Source organism: Agelaius phoeniceus, chromosome 2 (assembly GCF_051311805.1).
Source record: "Agelaius phoeniceus isolate bAgePho1 chromosome 2, bAgePho1.hap1, whole genome shotgun sequence".
Classification (NCBI taxonomy): Eukaryota; Metazoa; Chordata; class Aves; order Passeriformes; family Icteridae; genus Agelaius; species Agelaius phoeniceus.
In genome coordinates, this window is record NC_135266.1 from 86739512 (window position 1) to 86757135 (window position 17624).

Here is a 17624-nt window from a genome sequence, read left to right on the forward strand (position 1 = left end):
TCCCATTTCAACAGAGTAGGATTAATATCTCTTTCCCAGAAGTACAATTCTGAAAACCCAATCCCTGTTTCATTGTCAGTGGAAATACCAGACCAAACAGAGGTTTTGCAAAGTATTTCCTCATTGGGGAAGAGAAAATTGGAAGCCTTGACAGAGTAGCCTTGCTGGCTGTTGTGTAGAGGCACAGAGTTAAATTTACTCCAGAGTTAAATCTGCTGCAATGATTGCTGCTTCATCTGTGCAAACACTCAGGTTACTGGATCTAATAAACATTTCTTCACTCTGGTGTGCTATAAAGTAAGTGGGTTCAGATGTTGGCTGGCTAAAAGGAAAGCCATTGCTTTTGGACTAAATGGAGTTTGCTTGTGTCTTCTCAAATCAGCATCTCCTTTGAGATTAACACCCTCACTGTTTGGCTCCAAAGGTTGGAGGTTTGTTTGCAGTGTAGTGTCCTGGGAAGCAAATGCATTGTGGGTCACAGAGAGCTGCAGCTGGGTGTGTAACTTAGACCTATGAGAAATGTCCAGCTCAGCATAATTTCAGTCCTCTGGGCTGGAGTTCATGAGGTTACAGCAATGAACTGCCACCCGTAACTGTGCATCTCTTAAGTTACCTTTCTAAATCACAAGGTGTTGCTTTGACTGAGAGTGAAAAAAACGTGTAAAGATATCTGCATCTACATCTATTTAGCTCAGTGCTGCACTGAATGATAGATAAAGTTGGATGGTCCTATCTCTTGTGTGAGTGAATAACTCTAAGCAGGTGAGATCACAATTCTTTTGTGATATGCAGCAGTACATAAGTGAGCTTACTGCCAAGTAATATCCAATATAAAATACATCAGTGTCATTCCAGCTAAGTCTTTATTTATTATTGCATTGTGTGATACAGTTACTGTCAAGTTTTCAATCTGCTAATAATGCATCGAACTGAGCTGCTAACACCTCATTCTTTCTTCTATTCCCTGCTTTCCTGTCTTCTGTCAGAAATAAAGATTTCAGACATAGGTAAGCCAACCAGTGGAGAATTCTTATGCTGCTCCCTGTCTTGTTGCATGTTGTTACACAGTGAGCCACAAGTGCCATTTCCAGATGATTCAATAGCAAATGAAGCTGGCGTGATTAAAACTGGCGTAGGCAATCAGTCATCAGAACTGGGAGCCATTAATCACAATGTGAGCCATGCAAACTTCTGCATGAGCTGTTATAGCTGGAGACAGGGGAAATACAGGCAGGAGAAGCAGGGTAACAGGAGGAGGAGGGGGGAAGAAAAATGGATGGGAATTAACCAAGAAAGTAGAATGGGAACAGCATCAGGATACAGATTACTGGAACAAGTAGGATGGAAAAATAATTCTCATACAGTGAAAAGCCTTCATTTGGGTTTGGGGGGGGGTTAACAAGCATAATGAAGATCCCTATGTGCCCCAGCATTACTCACCCAGGGAAGTTAGTTTTTGTAACATTTTTCAGTCTGAGCTTTCATAGAGAGCTTTGACACGTGAAAGTCTGTCAGACTCAAATAGGAGGTAGCGCAACTCAGAACCTTAGCCAGGAAATGCAATAAAAGAGTAATGACAAGAAAACAAGATAAAAGAGAGACTCTTAAATTGGAGCTTTGTCACTAAGAATATTTGTCACTTGGGTTCACTGGAGTTTCAGTGGGTTTGATCCAATCAGTTGCATTCCAGAAGATGTCAACTTCCTGTCACTGACTGTGTTTGCGAGGACTTCTCTGACTCTGACAAGTTGCCCATCCTTCTCCCTGGTTGCTTTTCTAAATCAGAAGCTTAGACTGTGTGGAGTTGAGATTTTTGTTTGTGTGTGTTTAGTTTTCCTTTGCATTTGGGATTGGGGATTTTTCTTGCTACATGCTTTGCATTTACTATTTCTTTGACTTCATAGAGGCTGTGCTAAACTAGAAATGTTCTTTCATCTGCATGCCTGGAAATGAAATGGAGTAGAAACTGATTTTTTATCCTATTGCCAGAACAACAATGAAGGGCTTGAGCTTCACAATATATTGGACTGGCCCAAAGCATCTATTAGCAGGGCTGGGAGGTTGGTACCCAAGACTTTTTCACTGGTTGTCCTCATCAGGCTGAGTTCCAGTCCCCCAGGTACTCTTTCACATCATTTGAAGACTATAGAAAAATTCATTTCTCTTTGGAACAGCCAGGTTGTATTCCTAATGCCCAAGAAATACACAGCCACTAAAGCGCATCTGCTTTGACAGTGAAGGGCAGCAGCTGGATACCTGTTATGAGAAGAGGTTTTGTGTATGAAAACAGTAACTGAAGGAAGATCGATGGACTGGCCACAAACGCTGCAGATTGGCAAGCAGAGTTGGCAGGGCTTCAGCCTTTAGGCAGTTTCTAAAAACTAAGAAATTAAGTGAAAGAAATCCAAGACATGCCTGCTTCAGTGTAGCCTAAAGGGGATGAGGGAGGGAGGAAGCAGGTGAGGAGCTCCAGATCAAATCCTTCCATCTGTGACTGTGTTGAAGGAGTCACCCATCTCTTAGTGCCTGTTCTGTGACATTTGCTTTAATACTTCTTGCTAGGAAGTCTCTTTGCTCCTGACCCTCAATGAAACAAGTGTGTGTAGTCTCAGCTACAGCTCCAGTGCTTTAAACTCCAGAAGATCCTAAGCTTGACACCAATGACCAGTAATGGTGTAAAAGGGGAGGTCCACAGGGCTGAATCACAGTGGTTTGGAAAAGCTGAAATCCATATGCTAAAGCTGCCTCAGTTTGGGGAAAAGGAATTCCTCCCCAGTATGTAGGCTGTGATGAGCTTGATCTCCAAAGGTTCTGGAGCTACCCACTAGGAGGCTTGGCTTTACAGCTCTGTGTGTGTAGCCAAGATCTAACTCTGCAACAGCCTAAATGAGGGATGTTAACTAAGCCAAAAAGCATCACCAAAACATGATGCCTTCTCTGCAGGAACGTGGAGGGCAGTGAGGCATTTCTGTCTTGCAAATATACAAAAACTGTCCACTTAAATTTATTCTTCCTTTCATGTTTCCATTCATACTTTAGAGAGAAGTCTACAATTAGTGACAAAGAGAGGTATCTCAGCAAACAGCTCTAGGATCAGATGAAAAGTCCCTTGCCATCTCTGGTTTGGCTTATGGCATTGGTATAAAATTTTATTGTCCAGCATGTCACACTAGAAAGCTTTGGGCATCACACACAAACTGCAAACACTAAAAGACCAAGTGCAAATCCAGCTCACTACACTGTGTGGCCTTCTTAGGTATTAATCTATTGAGTGTCACCCAGGGAAAAAAGACCAGTACCTCACACAAGCTACAATAATTAAATCCTCTGGGTCTGAGCTGCAGGGTGCTTAGCATGAAGCCATGGAAACACAGCCCCACTGAACAAAAACCTCCTGACTGCAGGAATTTGGTGGTTCTTTAGTCACCAGCAAATGTACATGGCCAGCAAAACTCAGAGGGAAAGTGGGTAGCTGGCAGAGAAAAAGAAGTGGTTTTGTGTCCTTAAACAGAGACATCAGATCCAAAGAAGCCCCAGGGGTTTATCCAGGTCAGTGGTTGTGGGTAACTAATTTTGGAGGTGTGACTGCTCCTGTCTGTTGGCCACAGTGGGTGCCAGAGCTGTACAGTTACCAGTAACAGAGGTTGTCCTTCAAGGAGGTATAGATGCCCTTGCATTTGAAAAACTAAGATACAGTTAATCTTGTGAGACAAATGTTGAAAATAGTCAGACAAGTCCTACCCCAAAAGGTGATACTTCTCTCCACTGCTTGTAAAGGGAATTAAGGCAGCCAGCTCTGGTGTAAGCATCCACTTTGTAACCATCTAAAGCTTGGTGAAATTAATCCCTTGGCATTTTACAGAAACCAATAAAAAGGTGTAGTGTGCTGTGCTGATGTTTTGTAGGGAAGATGCTGAAAAAAGGAACCATCTCCCTTTTCTCATCTCTTTTCCTTAGAGACTGGCTTCCCAGTCTGGAGCAGGAGGTTCCTTCCTAGGACTCCTCCAAAATATGGGCTCTGGGCTCAAAGGGAAAATGCCAGCCTTTGTTCAAAGCCTGTGTACATATTATAATACAACTGAAGCAATTCACAATTCAAACCTCATACCTCTGCCAGCTCACCCAATTTTTTATCCTGTTTCTTCCCTGTACCTGTGTGTAAGGAATTACATAAAGCACAAGCACTTTAAAATAGAGTCTCAATCTCTTAACATACCTGCAGAGCTTCCTAAATGGTACTGGTACTATCCCCTCCAAATAATGAGAATGATAAAGGGGAGAAGGCAGATGTATGGAAGAGACTATACACAACCCCAAAGAAGTGGGATCACTGTGGACTTGGAAGATTTCCCTGTGCTTTCCCAGCACATCACTGTGTCACAAGTATACAGGGAAGCAGTATCACCTCTATTTCACTTTGGCTTGCAGAACCATGAAACTGTTCTCATTCCCAGTGACTACACCATCATGCCCACTAATACCCACCAAAGTGTCAGTTCTTGGCTAGGGACCAGCCCATCCCATCACTGCAATTTCAGTGTTATTGCTTCAGGGGGTTTAAAATATCAATGCATTGCTCAGGTTTTCTTCTAAAAAACTGTAATAGCTCAAGGAACACTCTGAATGGGAAATCAGCTCTTCCTCCACAGTGATTTTCTGGTGGCAGCACCGATATGGGGATAGATATTCTAAGACTACAAATAATATAGCTGATCAAGTCTTTTGAATAGTAAAAAGTCTTGTCTTTTGTTTTGGACTGTTACCTAGCTGAGAAATAAGAAAGGATGAAAGGGGAGAAAATGTCTTCTCTGCTTCACCCCAGGCATATTTATTTCAGTTGCTGTTCAGCCCCGTCCAGTTTACCACTTGGATTTGCCTTTTGATTGTGGCTTTAAATAAAAAGTGAATCCCCAATGTTCCTGGCTCCACCACTCATGCAGTATCACAGATAAAGGAAAGCGGTTTGGGAGATTTTACATGACCAGTGTATGTTTATTTAAGCATCTTTCACCCTGAAGGATCTCAAAGTGACAAAAAACCCTCCAGTGTATAACACTGTGCAGTTCATGGTAGGGCAGAGTACAATACTAACTCTCTACAGTTATGAAAACAGTTGGCAGAGGCCAGGGGGGTAAATTCCAGCTTGACCGTTTTAACAGGTTGTTTCAGCATGTATTCTATACAAGAGCTGGCAGTAGAAAATTGTTTTAAGAGCTGTCTTTTTTACAGAAGATTGTAATCAATAATAAAATCCACTAGAGTGGGGCTGTGCAATCCAAAAATAAATCACGACAATATTGCTGGGAGAGGGGAGCAGGAATTTCTCTGTCCCCATTTTTCTCCATCTCTGAGTAAGTCATTTGCCGTTGCCCATCTGCACATAGCCTGCTCTAAAACTCTGGGAAAGTTATCTGTGCTTGCCAGTCAAAGATGGTAAAGGATTGCAAAGTGCCATTAAATCTGTCCTCCTCTTGTCCACCTCCCATGCAAAATAGAGATTATGAACAGCTCAAGAGCTTACTGACATTCAGCAGGGCTTTGTTAGGACAGTCAGCAGAAAATGCAAGGCCCTGATCAAAATGGATGATGGATTCCCACAGGGAACTTCTTCCACCAGGGTTGAAGCCACTTGCTTAGTGTGAGTGACATGCAGGTAAATGAAATAATACCCTCCCAGCCTGCTGTCATTGGGAAGGAATACAGATGGAGACTGAACTGTCAGGCTGGAGCTGTCTTGAAGGTCAGAGCATTTTATTTAGCAAGAATCAGTGTCATTTTTGGAGATGAAATCTGTTCAGACTTTAATAGGATAAATCACAAGGGATATTCCAGAATAAATCAGAAAGGTGCTTTTCCCTCACCCCCATAGTATTAAATAATTTGAATGAAGAACCAATTTACTGCTTTTTAAATATGAGAATAACTCAGTAATTTTTACATGTCTGAAGAGGGGGTGATTTTCTTAATATAAAGGTTGAGAGGAATTTTCTATATGCAGAATAGAGTCAACTGTGATTGACACTCAAGTTTCTAGTCAACTTCTCCTGGAACAATTCCATTAAGTGCAAAAATGTGAACTGTGGCCTAGATTTTTAATATGAATTCTTTGGATTTGATGAGTTTGGACAGCTTGAAGATGTTCTGGAGAAAAGTAGATACTTTTCATACTTGTTCTAATTACTACTTAGGCTTTCTTAGAAGGAAAATAAATCTCTTCAGGACAGACATTAAAAGTCTAACCTGTTAGTTTCAGGCTTAGAAGAGATGCAGCTCAATACACACTAGTAGTCAACAATTTTAATAAAAGACATTAATATCTTAAGTATCTATGTTAAAATACAGGTAAAGTCCTTGCAAGACAATCGTTTAAATTCTGTCTAAACCCATCTGGTTGGTTTTTTCTGGCCAGTTCTATTGGATTCTTTCCATAAAGTGGATTCTAGTTTATTAATTTCTTCAGTCTTGGGCTCATTTAGTGTTGCAGTCATGGAGCTAAAAATATTATCATTCTGTCTGCTCATTTGGTTTTCTCAGCCACCCCTTCTTGTGTCCAAGGAAACAGTGAGCAGAGGGTGTTCAACAGGGGACTGATGTTCAGGTTCCTCAGTTCATGCTTTACTTGGGGCAAAATCTGCCACTCAGGAATTATTTTGTTTCTCTCATCATTGAGGTCCAGCTGAATTCAGTGGTAGGATTCCCTTAATCTCCCTGAGGGCAGAACAGAACTTTAGAGTCTTTGCTGGAGTCAGCAAGAGACCAGATGAACCTTGATGCAGTGATCTTGAAGGGTGTATCTTCAAGTGCTTTATACAGGGAGTCTCCTTTTGGAGTTTGTATTAGTCTTTGTTGGGAGAGCAGATTTTTTTTTCATTATTATTTGTTTTATTTTCCTAATGTTCTCTGTTTTCCCTTCACTTCCTGGCACTGCACGAACACCAGTTTCAGGACTATGTCTGTAACAAGTAAATTAAGTAAACACAGGCACTGGAACTCAATCTGTAGTAGTTCCTGGCATGGTTTTGGCTCAGATTCAGACCAGAGAGCCCTTTCCTTCGGTTGCTTCCCTCCATGCCAGAGAGCACCCAAGGCACAGTGATTGCTAATGGATGCAGCTTGGGATCCCGTGCTGTAACACACCGTGTACTAACCTTGTCCAAAACAGCACTCCTTCACTTTCCCAGTCTCTCTGCCCCATGCGTTTTTATTCTCTAAAATGTTTGCATTGCCTGTTGACTTAAGGAAACACATCATCCAAAAAAATTAATGATGTCATACCCTTGTTTTTCAGCCACAGCCCAGCTCATAAGTATTACTTGACCACAGATCCGATCACTGGCTCCATCTACCTCTCAGACACCAACAGCCGACGTATCTATAAAATCAAGTCAACCACATCAGTGAAAGACATTGTGAAGAACTCAGAGGTCTTGGCTGGAACTGGGGATCAGTGCCTCCCATTTGATGATACCCGCTGCGGAGATGGAGGCAAAGGCACTGATGCCACCCTTACAAATCCCAGGGGTGAGACTTCTTCTTCTCCACTGGCTATTTTAAAGGGTTTTTTTTGAAAGCAGCTTGTTTAGTCACACTGGAGATTGCTCTCCTCTCCAATTCTGAAACACATCCTAAGGGCTTGCTCGTGGAAATAAGTGAGTATGTCTCACCTTCAGCTAGTTGTGTCATGTTTCTTCAAATTCACATGGCTGGGAGGAATGCCAAGCCAGAGGGGTTCAGTGATGGGCACATGTCCAGAGGGCAATGGAATAAATCCACCCATCACTTTTATACCTGTGGAGCCACTACTTCTCCTTACCAACAGTGCTTGGTCCCTCCCAACATGGGCAGGAATCACTAATATTCAATTCACTGAGGCTTTCTTGGCATTAAAAAAAGCCCTATAAGCATTGCTGTGTATATATATATATATATATATATATATATATATATATATATATTTATAAAAGGGCAGCAAAACTAGCATACAGCTCAAAGATATGCAAATGGTGGTTTAGACATTGACATGATATATCACAGCATCTAGCTTAAATCCTGGGGGGTGGATGCTAACTTTGATATGGGAGTGGTCTAATTCAGCTTAATTTTACCTGGTTCCAACATCCTGAAATGTGATAAAAGCACAGTTGAATCAGAATAAAAGCATCACACAGCCTTCATGGCTGTGAACTAAATTGTTCAAAACAGGTTTAGCCAAACATATGCAGTCCTGTGTGTAGCCAAGACTTCAGTCTGGCAATCTCAAGGTAACAAGCTCTGCAGATGGAGGATGTCACTCCTCCCAGCTGTCCACAGCACCTCAGGAAAAAAAAAAACAAACGGGGATAGAGATGAGGTGGAGAGGGTAGAGATGAGGTGGAGGGGATAGAGATGAGGTGGAAGGCACTCTTTGCAGCCCTCTTCACAAACACAGTCAAAAATCTGTGCACAAAGGACACCCATGCAGGAATGTTTTTTGAGATGGGGTGTTTTTGCCTGTTATGTGTTTCCTTCTGTGCAGTTGTTCAGAGTGCAAGATTATTTAGGTCCTTGGCTTTGACATCAATGTGCTGCAGGCTTTTTCATTGCGCTGCGGAGTGGTAGCTCCCTCCTTCCTCAGCACAACAACAGCCAAGCCTATCCCAACCTCTTTGTAAAGCACCCCCTCAGCAAAACCTGGGGATCCTTTAATAAGTGCTCCTGCCTATGGCAGCAGGTTTGGACTAGATGACTTTCAAAGGTCTCTTCCAACCCAAACCATTCTGTGATTTTATGGAAAGTTATTTCACTGAGAGCAGATGAGATTCCCAAAGAAGTTGTGGCTGTCTCATCTCTGGAAGTGTTCAAGGACAGGTTGGATAGGGCTTTCATCTACCTGGTCTAGTGGAAGGAGTCCCAGCCCATGGCAAGGGTTTGGAAGTGAATGATTTTAAAGGTCACCTCCAACCCAAACCCTTCAATGATTCTATAATTCTCAGGAAGTTATTTTTCATGACACAGAGATGACATTGTTGTTACTGAATCCAGGAAACCCAAACTGATTTAATGAGCTTTTGTGCCAGGTCTGGCTCTGATTTTTTGGTTTTGGTTTGGTTGGGTTTTTTGTTTCTTTGGGGTTTTTGTTTTTGTTTGGGTTTGGTTTTTTGTTGGTTTGTTTGAGTTTTTGTTTGGTTGTGGTTTTTTTTTGTTATGTCAGCTAGTTGTTTCCTGTCAAGGATGCAGAAAAATGTACTTTGGAGGACCTATTTTTTTGCCAAAAAGCATCAAAACTCAGACTTCTACCCCTGTAGTATTCAAAGAGTCCAGCATGGTTTCCAAGCTCTCAAGAATCCCATGAGTTAACCATTATATTGGGCTAAAGTATTGCCAGAAGCACAGATAAAGTAAAGGAACAGCTACTGGTGGTCAGTTTGTAGTGTAGAATTTGTCTCACTGAAATGAGAAGGCCGACTGAAAGGAAAATTAAGTGACTTGGGCAGAGAGATCCAGGCAGTCCAGCAGATGAATCATGAGATCAGGGAACCCAGAAATCTGTAATCCAATTTTCTGCACCTCTTTGAAGTTCAATCAGTGCAAAAAAAAAATGCCCCACCACTTTTGTTGGTCCTCTGTTCTCCCTTCTACAAGATAAGAGGAATATTTTTCATTTCCATCCATGGGTGAATGTTACAAGGTTTAGATGACTTATGTTTCTTCTTTGCTATAGCAAACAGCTCTGGAGTTCAAAGTTTTCAGCACTGAAATCCATCTTGTTGGCAACTGAAGCTCTCAGGAGGCCATTCTTCCACCTCAATCATATAACAGCAAAATTCATGCATTCATTCCTCATAGCTCCAAAATTTCACAAAACAGAAGTAAATTGAGGGTGAAAGAGGAAATGACATGAAGCAAAATGACAAGAAGAAAATACTAATGCAAAAAGCCTGCACTGCCAATAGAAAGTTCCTAAACAGTGTTCCCTGATCTGATTCTAACCTGACTGCAAATTCTGCTGAGGCAATGGCTGTGGCAGGTGTGACTCACTCCCCAGTCCCCTCAACCAATGATGAACAGTGAAAACTCATGCTGACAATGTAATGTCACCGTTGTTTATGCTTCCACAGTGGTTCATCCTAGCAGAAAAATCCAGCAAATGCTCTTCCCTCATGTATTTCATAATAGTTCAAAATAAAAATGATTTATTGTATACGTAACCGGTAGATCTCAAGTGACCCTCTGCTTCTGTGTCTTGGCAGGCAAATAAACACTCATAAGTGAATGGTCAAAGGAAATTAGAAGACTATTCTGTAGCTATAGAGATATCAGCTGGCCAGGGAAGGACTTGGAAAGTCAGTTTTTCAAGAATCATTGCTCTTCACAGGACTCTACTTTTTAAGCCTAAAGCTATTTTTTTTTTTGCTCTGAACATAACTGCTTCATGCCAAGTAGAATTTCTGTATTTTAGGGACATCTTTGCACTTTTTCAAAAATCATAAAGAATAAAAATCTTACCTTTCATGATGTTTTAATTAGCTGATATTTTCAGCTTGCTGGAAAACACTGAGGGATACCTTCTGGCCAGATGAAAACCAGCAATCCATTAAGGCTGGAGAAATAATCATGAGCTGTCATTATATGCCTTTGCATATATCTTTAGTCCCTTGGACCAGTCAAGCGTCTGGTCTAAGTAGGTTTTTTTGGGTCTCTTCTCAGTGGAAAGAAACTAGTACCCTGAAGGTGGTTCATTCTGTGACAATGCACATGTTCAAGGTGAGATGAACCACATTCTGGGAGTTCTAGTCTTCTCCTGGATCTGATAGCCTGAAGAATGAGGTCCCCACTGCAGCAAACAATGTTCAAAATGGTAGACTTTTCCCCATTGTTCTGATCACTTCCTCCAGTTTTCACCTCAGCTCCCTTGAGTTCAGAGGGAATGCTTTGAGTAGAATGCTTTGGGTTGGAAACAACCTTCAAAGACCATCCAGTTCCAGCCCCACTGCCATGGGCAGGGACACCTTTCACTAAATCAGGTTGCTCAGAGCCCCATCCAGCCTGGCCTTGAGCACTTGCAGGGATGAGCATCCACAGTCTCTCTGGTCAACCAGTGCCAGTGGCTCACCACCCTCACAGGAAAGGATTTCTTTCTAATATATAATCTAAATCCACCCTGTTTTAGTTCAGAATCATTATCCCTTGTATTGACATTTCTCTGAAATACCTTCTGGACAGAGGTTCTTGTCTCAGTCCAGTGAAGGAAGAACTCCTTTTAGACCATTAGCTTAGAAAAGACATTAGAAGGGATAAAACCCTCCAGGAGTTTCACACTTTACCCATCTTTGGCTTGTTTAATAAAGGTAGGCTACAGAAACACAGGACAGATAGATCCACAGATGAAGTAGGGGTGGCAGTGGTTTGGTCAGGGTATTTATTATAGCTATTAGGAACCAGTCTGAGCCGTCCAATTCATTTGCCACAGAGCACAGCAAAGCTTTCAGATGCTAATGAATTTCAATATATCCTTGCAAATTAAAGTGTTACCACTTCCTAATTATCATCTGCTAATAATGATCCTCTTCTACAAGCAATCTAAAGAAAAATTAAAACTCCAGCTTGTCAGAGCATTTCTTTTCATCTGAGTACTCACCATTGGTTCTTCTCGGGAAAATGTTGTGGCAGAGAAATTACCAAGGAGCTTGCAATTAAGAGAGATTGCAGTGACAAGTCTGACACAATAGGAAGGAGGTTTCAGAAGGCACGTGGGGAGAGAGGGGACATCTCATTCATTTAGCACCATAACACCAATGTGAAATGAAGTAATTAATTTGGGGACAGATTGGTTCTTTCACTCTGCCCTGCTGAATGTGTAAACAAAATCTCAGTTGTTCTCTAAGTGTTGAAGAGTTCGACAGAACTAATTGAGGAAACCAACCCTCCACAATCTGTTAACATTTTTATGGTCAGATAATAATAGGACCATTTTGGGGAAGACCTGAAGCTGACTGAACAAAATTTCTTGTCCCTTACTCTGGCCAGAAGAGACTTAGGGACAGGGGCAATGTGGTCTTCCTGTGCTAACACTCCAGATGCTAGTCATCAGTATTTAGGGGAATTTCTGAAGAAGTTGCACCAGACCTGTGCTTAATATATCAGCATCAATTGGCTAAGAAACCTTTCTGAACACCTAGTTTTGTTCTTCCAGGCACCCTGTGCTAATAATTTTCACAATTTCTTTAGCCAGGTCATGAAAAAGAATGGTCCTTTTGAGGCCAAGCCACTGTTTTGTTGGGGTTTTTTCTGTGTCTTTGCTAATTCCTTGCTGTCTTGTGGTCCCCTTCTTGACCACTGCATAGCACAAAACTGATCTTAGCAGAAAACTTTTCACAGGAATTCCAGAATATTTTTCCTATGTGCTCTTTTTCAGATTGTCAGTGTATATGGGTAGTTAGGCTTTCTCATTCCCCTGTGAATTCCTCTGTACTTACTGACATTGATTTTGATCTCCCATTTTATTACTCAGTCATTCAGCATCCAGTCAGACAAGAAAGGTCCAAATTTGGATTTCTTTTAAGCACCTTGTTTTTCAGTGAAAAGGGTTTTCCCCTTTTGCTTTTCCTAACTAGAGCTATATGCACCATGCAATCACTTTTAGTGGTTTGTCTTCTACAAGAAACTCACCATGTCCCAGTGGCTATTTGCAGCATAATGTTGTGCTGTCACCTCTTCATGCTGCAAGGTCCTGACATTTCAAGCAAATGTCATCTCATCAACTTTCTATCAGCACAGCTCACTGCTGAGATGCACGTGGTGCTACAAGCCCTTGTTTTGTGAGAGATGTCTGCTTATGCAAGGGGAGCCAGCACGATTTGATAGCGTATGTGTTTCATATCTCAGAACTTAAGGTTTGGATCTGCAACGCTACCTGGGTAGTGGCAGCAGCTGTTTCCTCTCAGTAACTGTGAGGCTGAACTTGGAGCTATATGCTGAGAGACTGTAATTCCCTTATGTTCCTATGGAAACATGAGAGGAGCCTTCTGCCAAAGCAAGCCAAGGCCTTGGGCTTAACACGCATAACATGTGAATTACCCATTTCTGTGCCTGTTTGCAGAAGCCAGCTCCCAGCACTGGAACTGTGCCTATATCAGAAAGAAAACAGAATGGTCCAACCTAACCTCTACAGTCTGCTGCAAAGCATCCATGAGATGCTTCTTTCCCTTTTCACAGAAGTCATCCATCCAAAGACACTTGTCTGTGGGATAGCAGGGCTCTTCTCTATAATTAGTTTTGATTCCAAGACACTCAGCAAAATCAGGAAGGGATTGGAGCAGCCGCCATGTAAGGAATGTGTGCAAGTGGGAATTTGGGGCTTTAACAAACTGCAAACTCTGCTGCCCTACAGAACATCTCAGGAAATGTGAGGCAATTGAGATTGCTTAGCCATTATGAAAGAGGGATAAGCAGAGAAGTGTTCAGTGATAAGAGCACATACACGTACCATTGCTCTGGAGCATGGTGATAAGTGGTAACTTTGCTATCCCACTTCCACTTACCTGGGTGTGCTAGCTCTTTGTCTAAGCTGGAATGCAAAATAAAGTTGTGCTTTATCATCTGATCAGAGCTGGTTCGAGGGCCACAGTGCATCCAGGTTATTATTACTGTAACTGGGTAATCAGACCAGCCATCAAACCCCAGCACTGCACACAGTGAGCCACTGCCAGCAGACACTGCTGATAAGTCCAATCCAATACATATGGAACTAGCTAAGGAAGAAAATTCTGCCTCATTGAAAATCGCATTATCCAGCCTGCCACCCTTCACTGGCTTTTGGCTTGTCACACACAGTAATGGACAGGCACCTGGAAAAATACTTGTTGTGAACCAAGGAATAGGTAAGAGACTCTTTTGAGTGTTTGACAAAAGCTAATTAAGATCAACTGAACCTTCTATCATCAAAAAAAAAAAAAGCATGTCTGCCATATTGCTTAAAGAGCTTAGTTGTTGGTTTTTAAGCAAATACCAGCAAACTTGAAAGAACTTGACATTCAGTAGGCAAAATAATTAAGAGGAGCAGAGACCTTCAACAGCAGATGACAGTGACAGGTGACATGTGCCAGTATCTTGGATGGATCCATTGAAGTAGTGCTGACAAATCTCATGGCAGGTAAAGATAGTTTCCTGAAAGCCGTGGATGCCAGTGAGATATTGATGCTTATCCCATCAGATCCTTCTGCAAACATTTAACAAAGTACTTAAATACAAGTGATGTGTTTATATTTACAGTGAGAATAAATGGCCACCACTACTGTGGCTTCTCCCATAGCATTCATCAGCTCATAGAATGGTTTGGATTGGCAGGGACCATAAAGACCATCTAGTTTCTACCCACCCTGAGGGGGAACACCTTCCACTAGACCAGTTTACTCAAAGCCCATCCAAGCTGTGATTGAACAATTCCAGGGATGGGGCAGCCACAAATTATTCGGGAAACTTTTGCTGGTGCCTCACAATTCTTAGTAAATTCTGATGTTCAACAGTTACCTTGTGCTCCTCTTCGAGACTCTTGTTTCATGGCCCTGCAAAGATGAGTCCTTGGCATGAATTCAACACAGGTATTAGTGTAGGACTAGAGGCAATCTTTTAGGTCATTCAGTCCTGTCATGCATTATCTCAGCAATCCTGCTATATAATCCCCTCCAAAATTAATGAACTTCATCTTGAAAGCAGCAAGTAATTTTTTTCTTACTGCCGTAGAGGCTATTCTGAAACCACACAGCTCTGATGATCAAATATCTGATCCAGGTCAAAGTGATGCCCTTCAAACAGGGTGATGCTGTGAAGAAGTAACGAAAATGCTGGTTTTGCCTCCTGGCAATAATACAGAGCTCCCATTCCACTCAGTGACCTGAAACACCAGTTTTCTGACTCCTAATTGACTTGGAATCAACAGGTTGCAGCCATGTCTGAATCCCTTCCTTTATCTCAGCTCAATGCAGAAGTTTGTTCTTTCTCTCAAACAATGACTTAGTCCTAATGTTTTTCTGCCAGGCCAGATTATCTTCTGTGGATTTCCTTATAATGAAATCTGCTATGTTCTTCCACATATCACCTACCTCTGTGGCTTCCAGCCCATGCAATACTTACAGTGCTGGCTGAAGGCCATGATTTTAGTTGCCAAAGCAATCAGAGGATTAGTCCTTACTCTATGAAAATCTAGAATTTTTGATCTGTGAACTGCTGCATCTGCACTTCACAGCAGAGCTCACAGTGGATGGAGGCTGAGAGTGTAGATGTTTCAAATAAGGGGATCTGGCTGCAAAACAGCATTTTGGAGGAACACAAGGTCTGATCACTCCTCAAACATTCTCAAAGCTTTCTATCTGAAACAGAATTTCCATCATTTCTGTCACCAAGATGACAGCCAAAGAGACAGTCTAGTGAGAATTCAGCTCAGTAATTTAATCTGCCTACAATATAAATGTTTTCTTTAGAGATATTTGCTGTAGTATGCTTTTATAGTCAAATGGGAGGAAAAGGTATTTCCAGCAGGATTTGTATAGTGTCTTGGGGATATGGGCTTTAGGGTGATACAAATTACACTTTCAAAGTAGATTTCTCTCTCCACTGATTGGAATAGCTTCAGATACTTGCTTAGATGCACAGTGCAGATGTCTGCTTTTTGCCAAGTGATTGTTAACCCTGAAAGCAAAAGAAACCAAACAGGAAGATCCTAATATTCATATATTTCAAGCAGAATTTTCACTTGCATAAAAAAAGATGTTACAGGCCTCTACATTCTTTTTCTGTTTCTTTACAAGCTTGTAGTGTCTTTAACACATTCAAATATTATGCTGGGTGACATTCTGCCTCTATAGGGTAGATGAGGTGAATGACTGTGGAGTTATTTTAATTTATTTTAATTAATTATTTAATTTATTTTAATTACAAAGAGGAGGTAAATAGAGCCCCTAACTTCTTACTGCTGCCTCAGTCATGACCTTTCTCTGCGCCTTTGTGAGAATTGCCTTGTCTGTTAATTTTCTGATATGTAAAATTAGAATGACCACACTCATAGACTGTTATGAGTTCTAATTGGAAAGTGTAGAGCACTGTCTGCAGGGCAAGAAATGAGATCAGCAGCCTGTAACTGCTGTCAGCAGACCTCAAATCCACTGACAGGAGTATGTCTACAAAGGAGGTTTGAGCAATGAAATTAATCACTTGCAGAGTTCAGAATCAGGTGAAACACTGTATATTAGTAGGATTATCCCAGGGAAAAACCTTTCTCATTTATCCCTCTGGAATTTGATTGACCTGATGGACCTTTCACAGCCTTTTTTTTATTGCCATTTTTGAAAGATTCATCAGTGTAACATTTTTACGTGCATGGCTTACCATTCATACCATGAGCAATAAAACCAGGTTCCTGATCATGTAAGACATGTGATTATTAGGAAGCCTTTTCATTTCAGCAGTTCACCGAATGCCATGCCCTTTTCCAGGAGTGAGCAGGGATTTCTGAATTGCATTGAAAAGTGCCTTCCATGGAATGCTGCCAGTTCAAAGCTCTTGATAACCAGGACTCCAACATGCCCAGCTCTCCTCTTATCCATTTGGAATGCCTTCAGATATATTGCTCCCCGTGTCAGGCTGCCATCACTTTCTGACTGTCTCTCTTTGATCCTTTCCAGGCATCACTGTGGACAAGTTTGGGCTGATTTACTTTGTGGATGGCACCATGATCAGGAGGATTGATCAGAATGGAATCATCTCCACTGTGTTGGGTTCCAATGACTTGACATCTGCTCGGCCTCTCAGTTGTGACTCTGTTATGGACATTTCTCAGGTAAGACAGTGGCTTGGTTTTGTTTTTACAGAATGCAAGCCTGCACCTTCACCCTTACCTGCATGTCTGTGTGCTTCCCCAGCATGTCTGACAAAGAGGTAAGGGCTTAAGGAGAGTTGCCTTTCTACATAGTTTATGGTATAAAATTGACCAGATCATAAAAGAATTACCCAGTAAAGACAGAAGGAAGGACAGAAGGAAAGACTTGACTGCCCTAACTCATAGATTTTTGGGGGTGAAATTTTTGAAGATGTCCCAGCCACACAACTGACTTCTTTCAGAGTTTCCAGTCAGTGGGAAGGCACAGATTCCTGGGAAGGCAGGTTTTGTTACCGTCATGTCTCACTATATGCCATGGACTATATGCCATGCTCTATTATAACATCTTAGCTAATCACAGGTTTTTTTCTTTTCTTCTCCTCATCCTAATTTGGCCCAGCACAATTTTAGACCTGAATCAAATTAACATAGGAAATACTGATTGGAGGATGTGGTGCCAAAATTAGCAACAGCAGGGAAACAAGAATCTTGAATCGTATCAGATTGCAAATTGGTTGCAGCTACCATCATGCTGGGCTTTTAAGTCCTGCGGCTTCAAGGTTCAGAGAAAAAAAGAAGAGGAAATCTCATTTTGATTTTGATTGCTTTACTGCTGGATGGTGCAGAAGAGAAATCTGTTACAGCCCAGCACTCAGTTTTGTGTAGCACTGGCCAACTTATCAAATTGTGCCAGTTCAGGACAGTGTCCTTTGAAACCTTTGTGCCACTTGTTGTTTGCCTGACTGCAGGAATGTTGTCCTCTCCTATGAAA

The 17624-nt window shown here is 41.7% G+C and overlaps 1 protein-coding gene across 14 annotated transcripts in view; it reads left to right on the plus strand.

The window, feature by feature from the left end:
* Positions 1 to 17624, plus strand: part of TENM4 (teneurin transmembrane protein 4) — a 1543936-nt gene that overhangs the window by 1483653 nt on the left and 42659 nt on the right. For 11 of the 14 annotated variants that reach the window (XM_077174070.1, XM_077174071.1, XM_077174069.1 and 8 more), the window contains 3 exons: positions 987 to 1007; positions 7289 to 7521; positions 16659 to 16813. In XM_077174070.1, the coding sequence (XP_077030185.1) occupies positions 987 to 1007; positions 7289 to 7521; positions 16659 to 16813 (409 nt within the window). The remainder of the gene's footprint in view (positions 1 to 986; positions 1008 to 7288; positions 7522 to 16658; positions 16814 to 17624) is intronic. The other 3 variants (XM_077174074.1, XM_077174077.1, XM_077174083.1) reach the window with 1 other exon arrangement.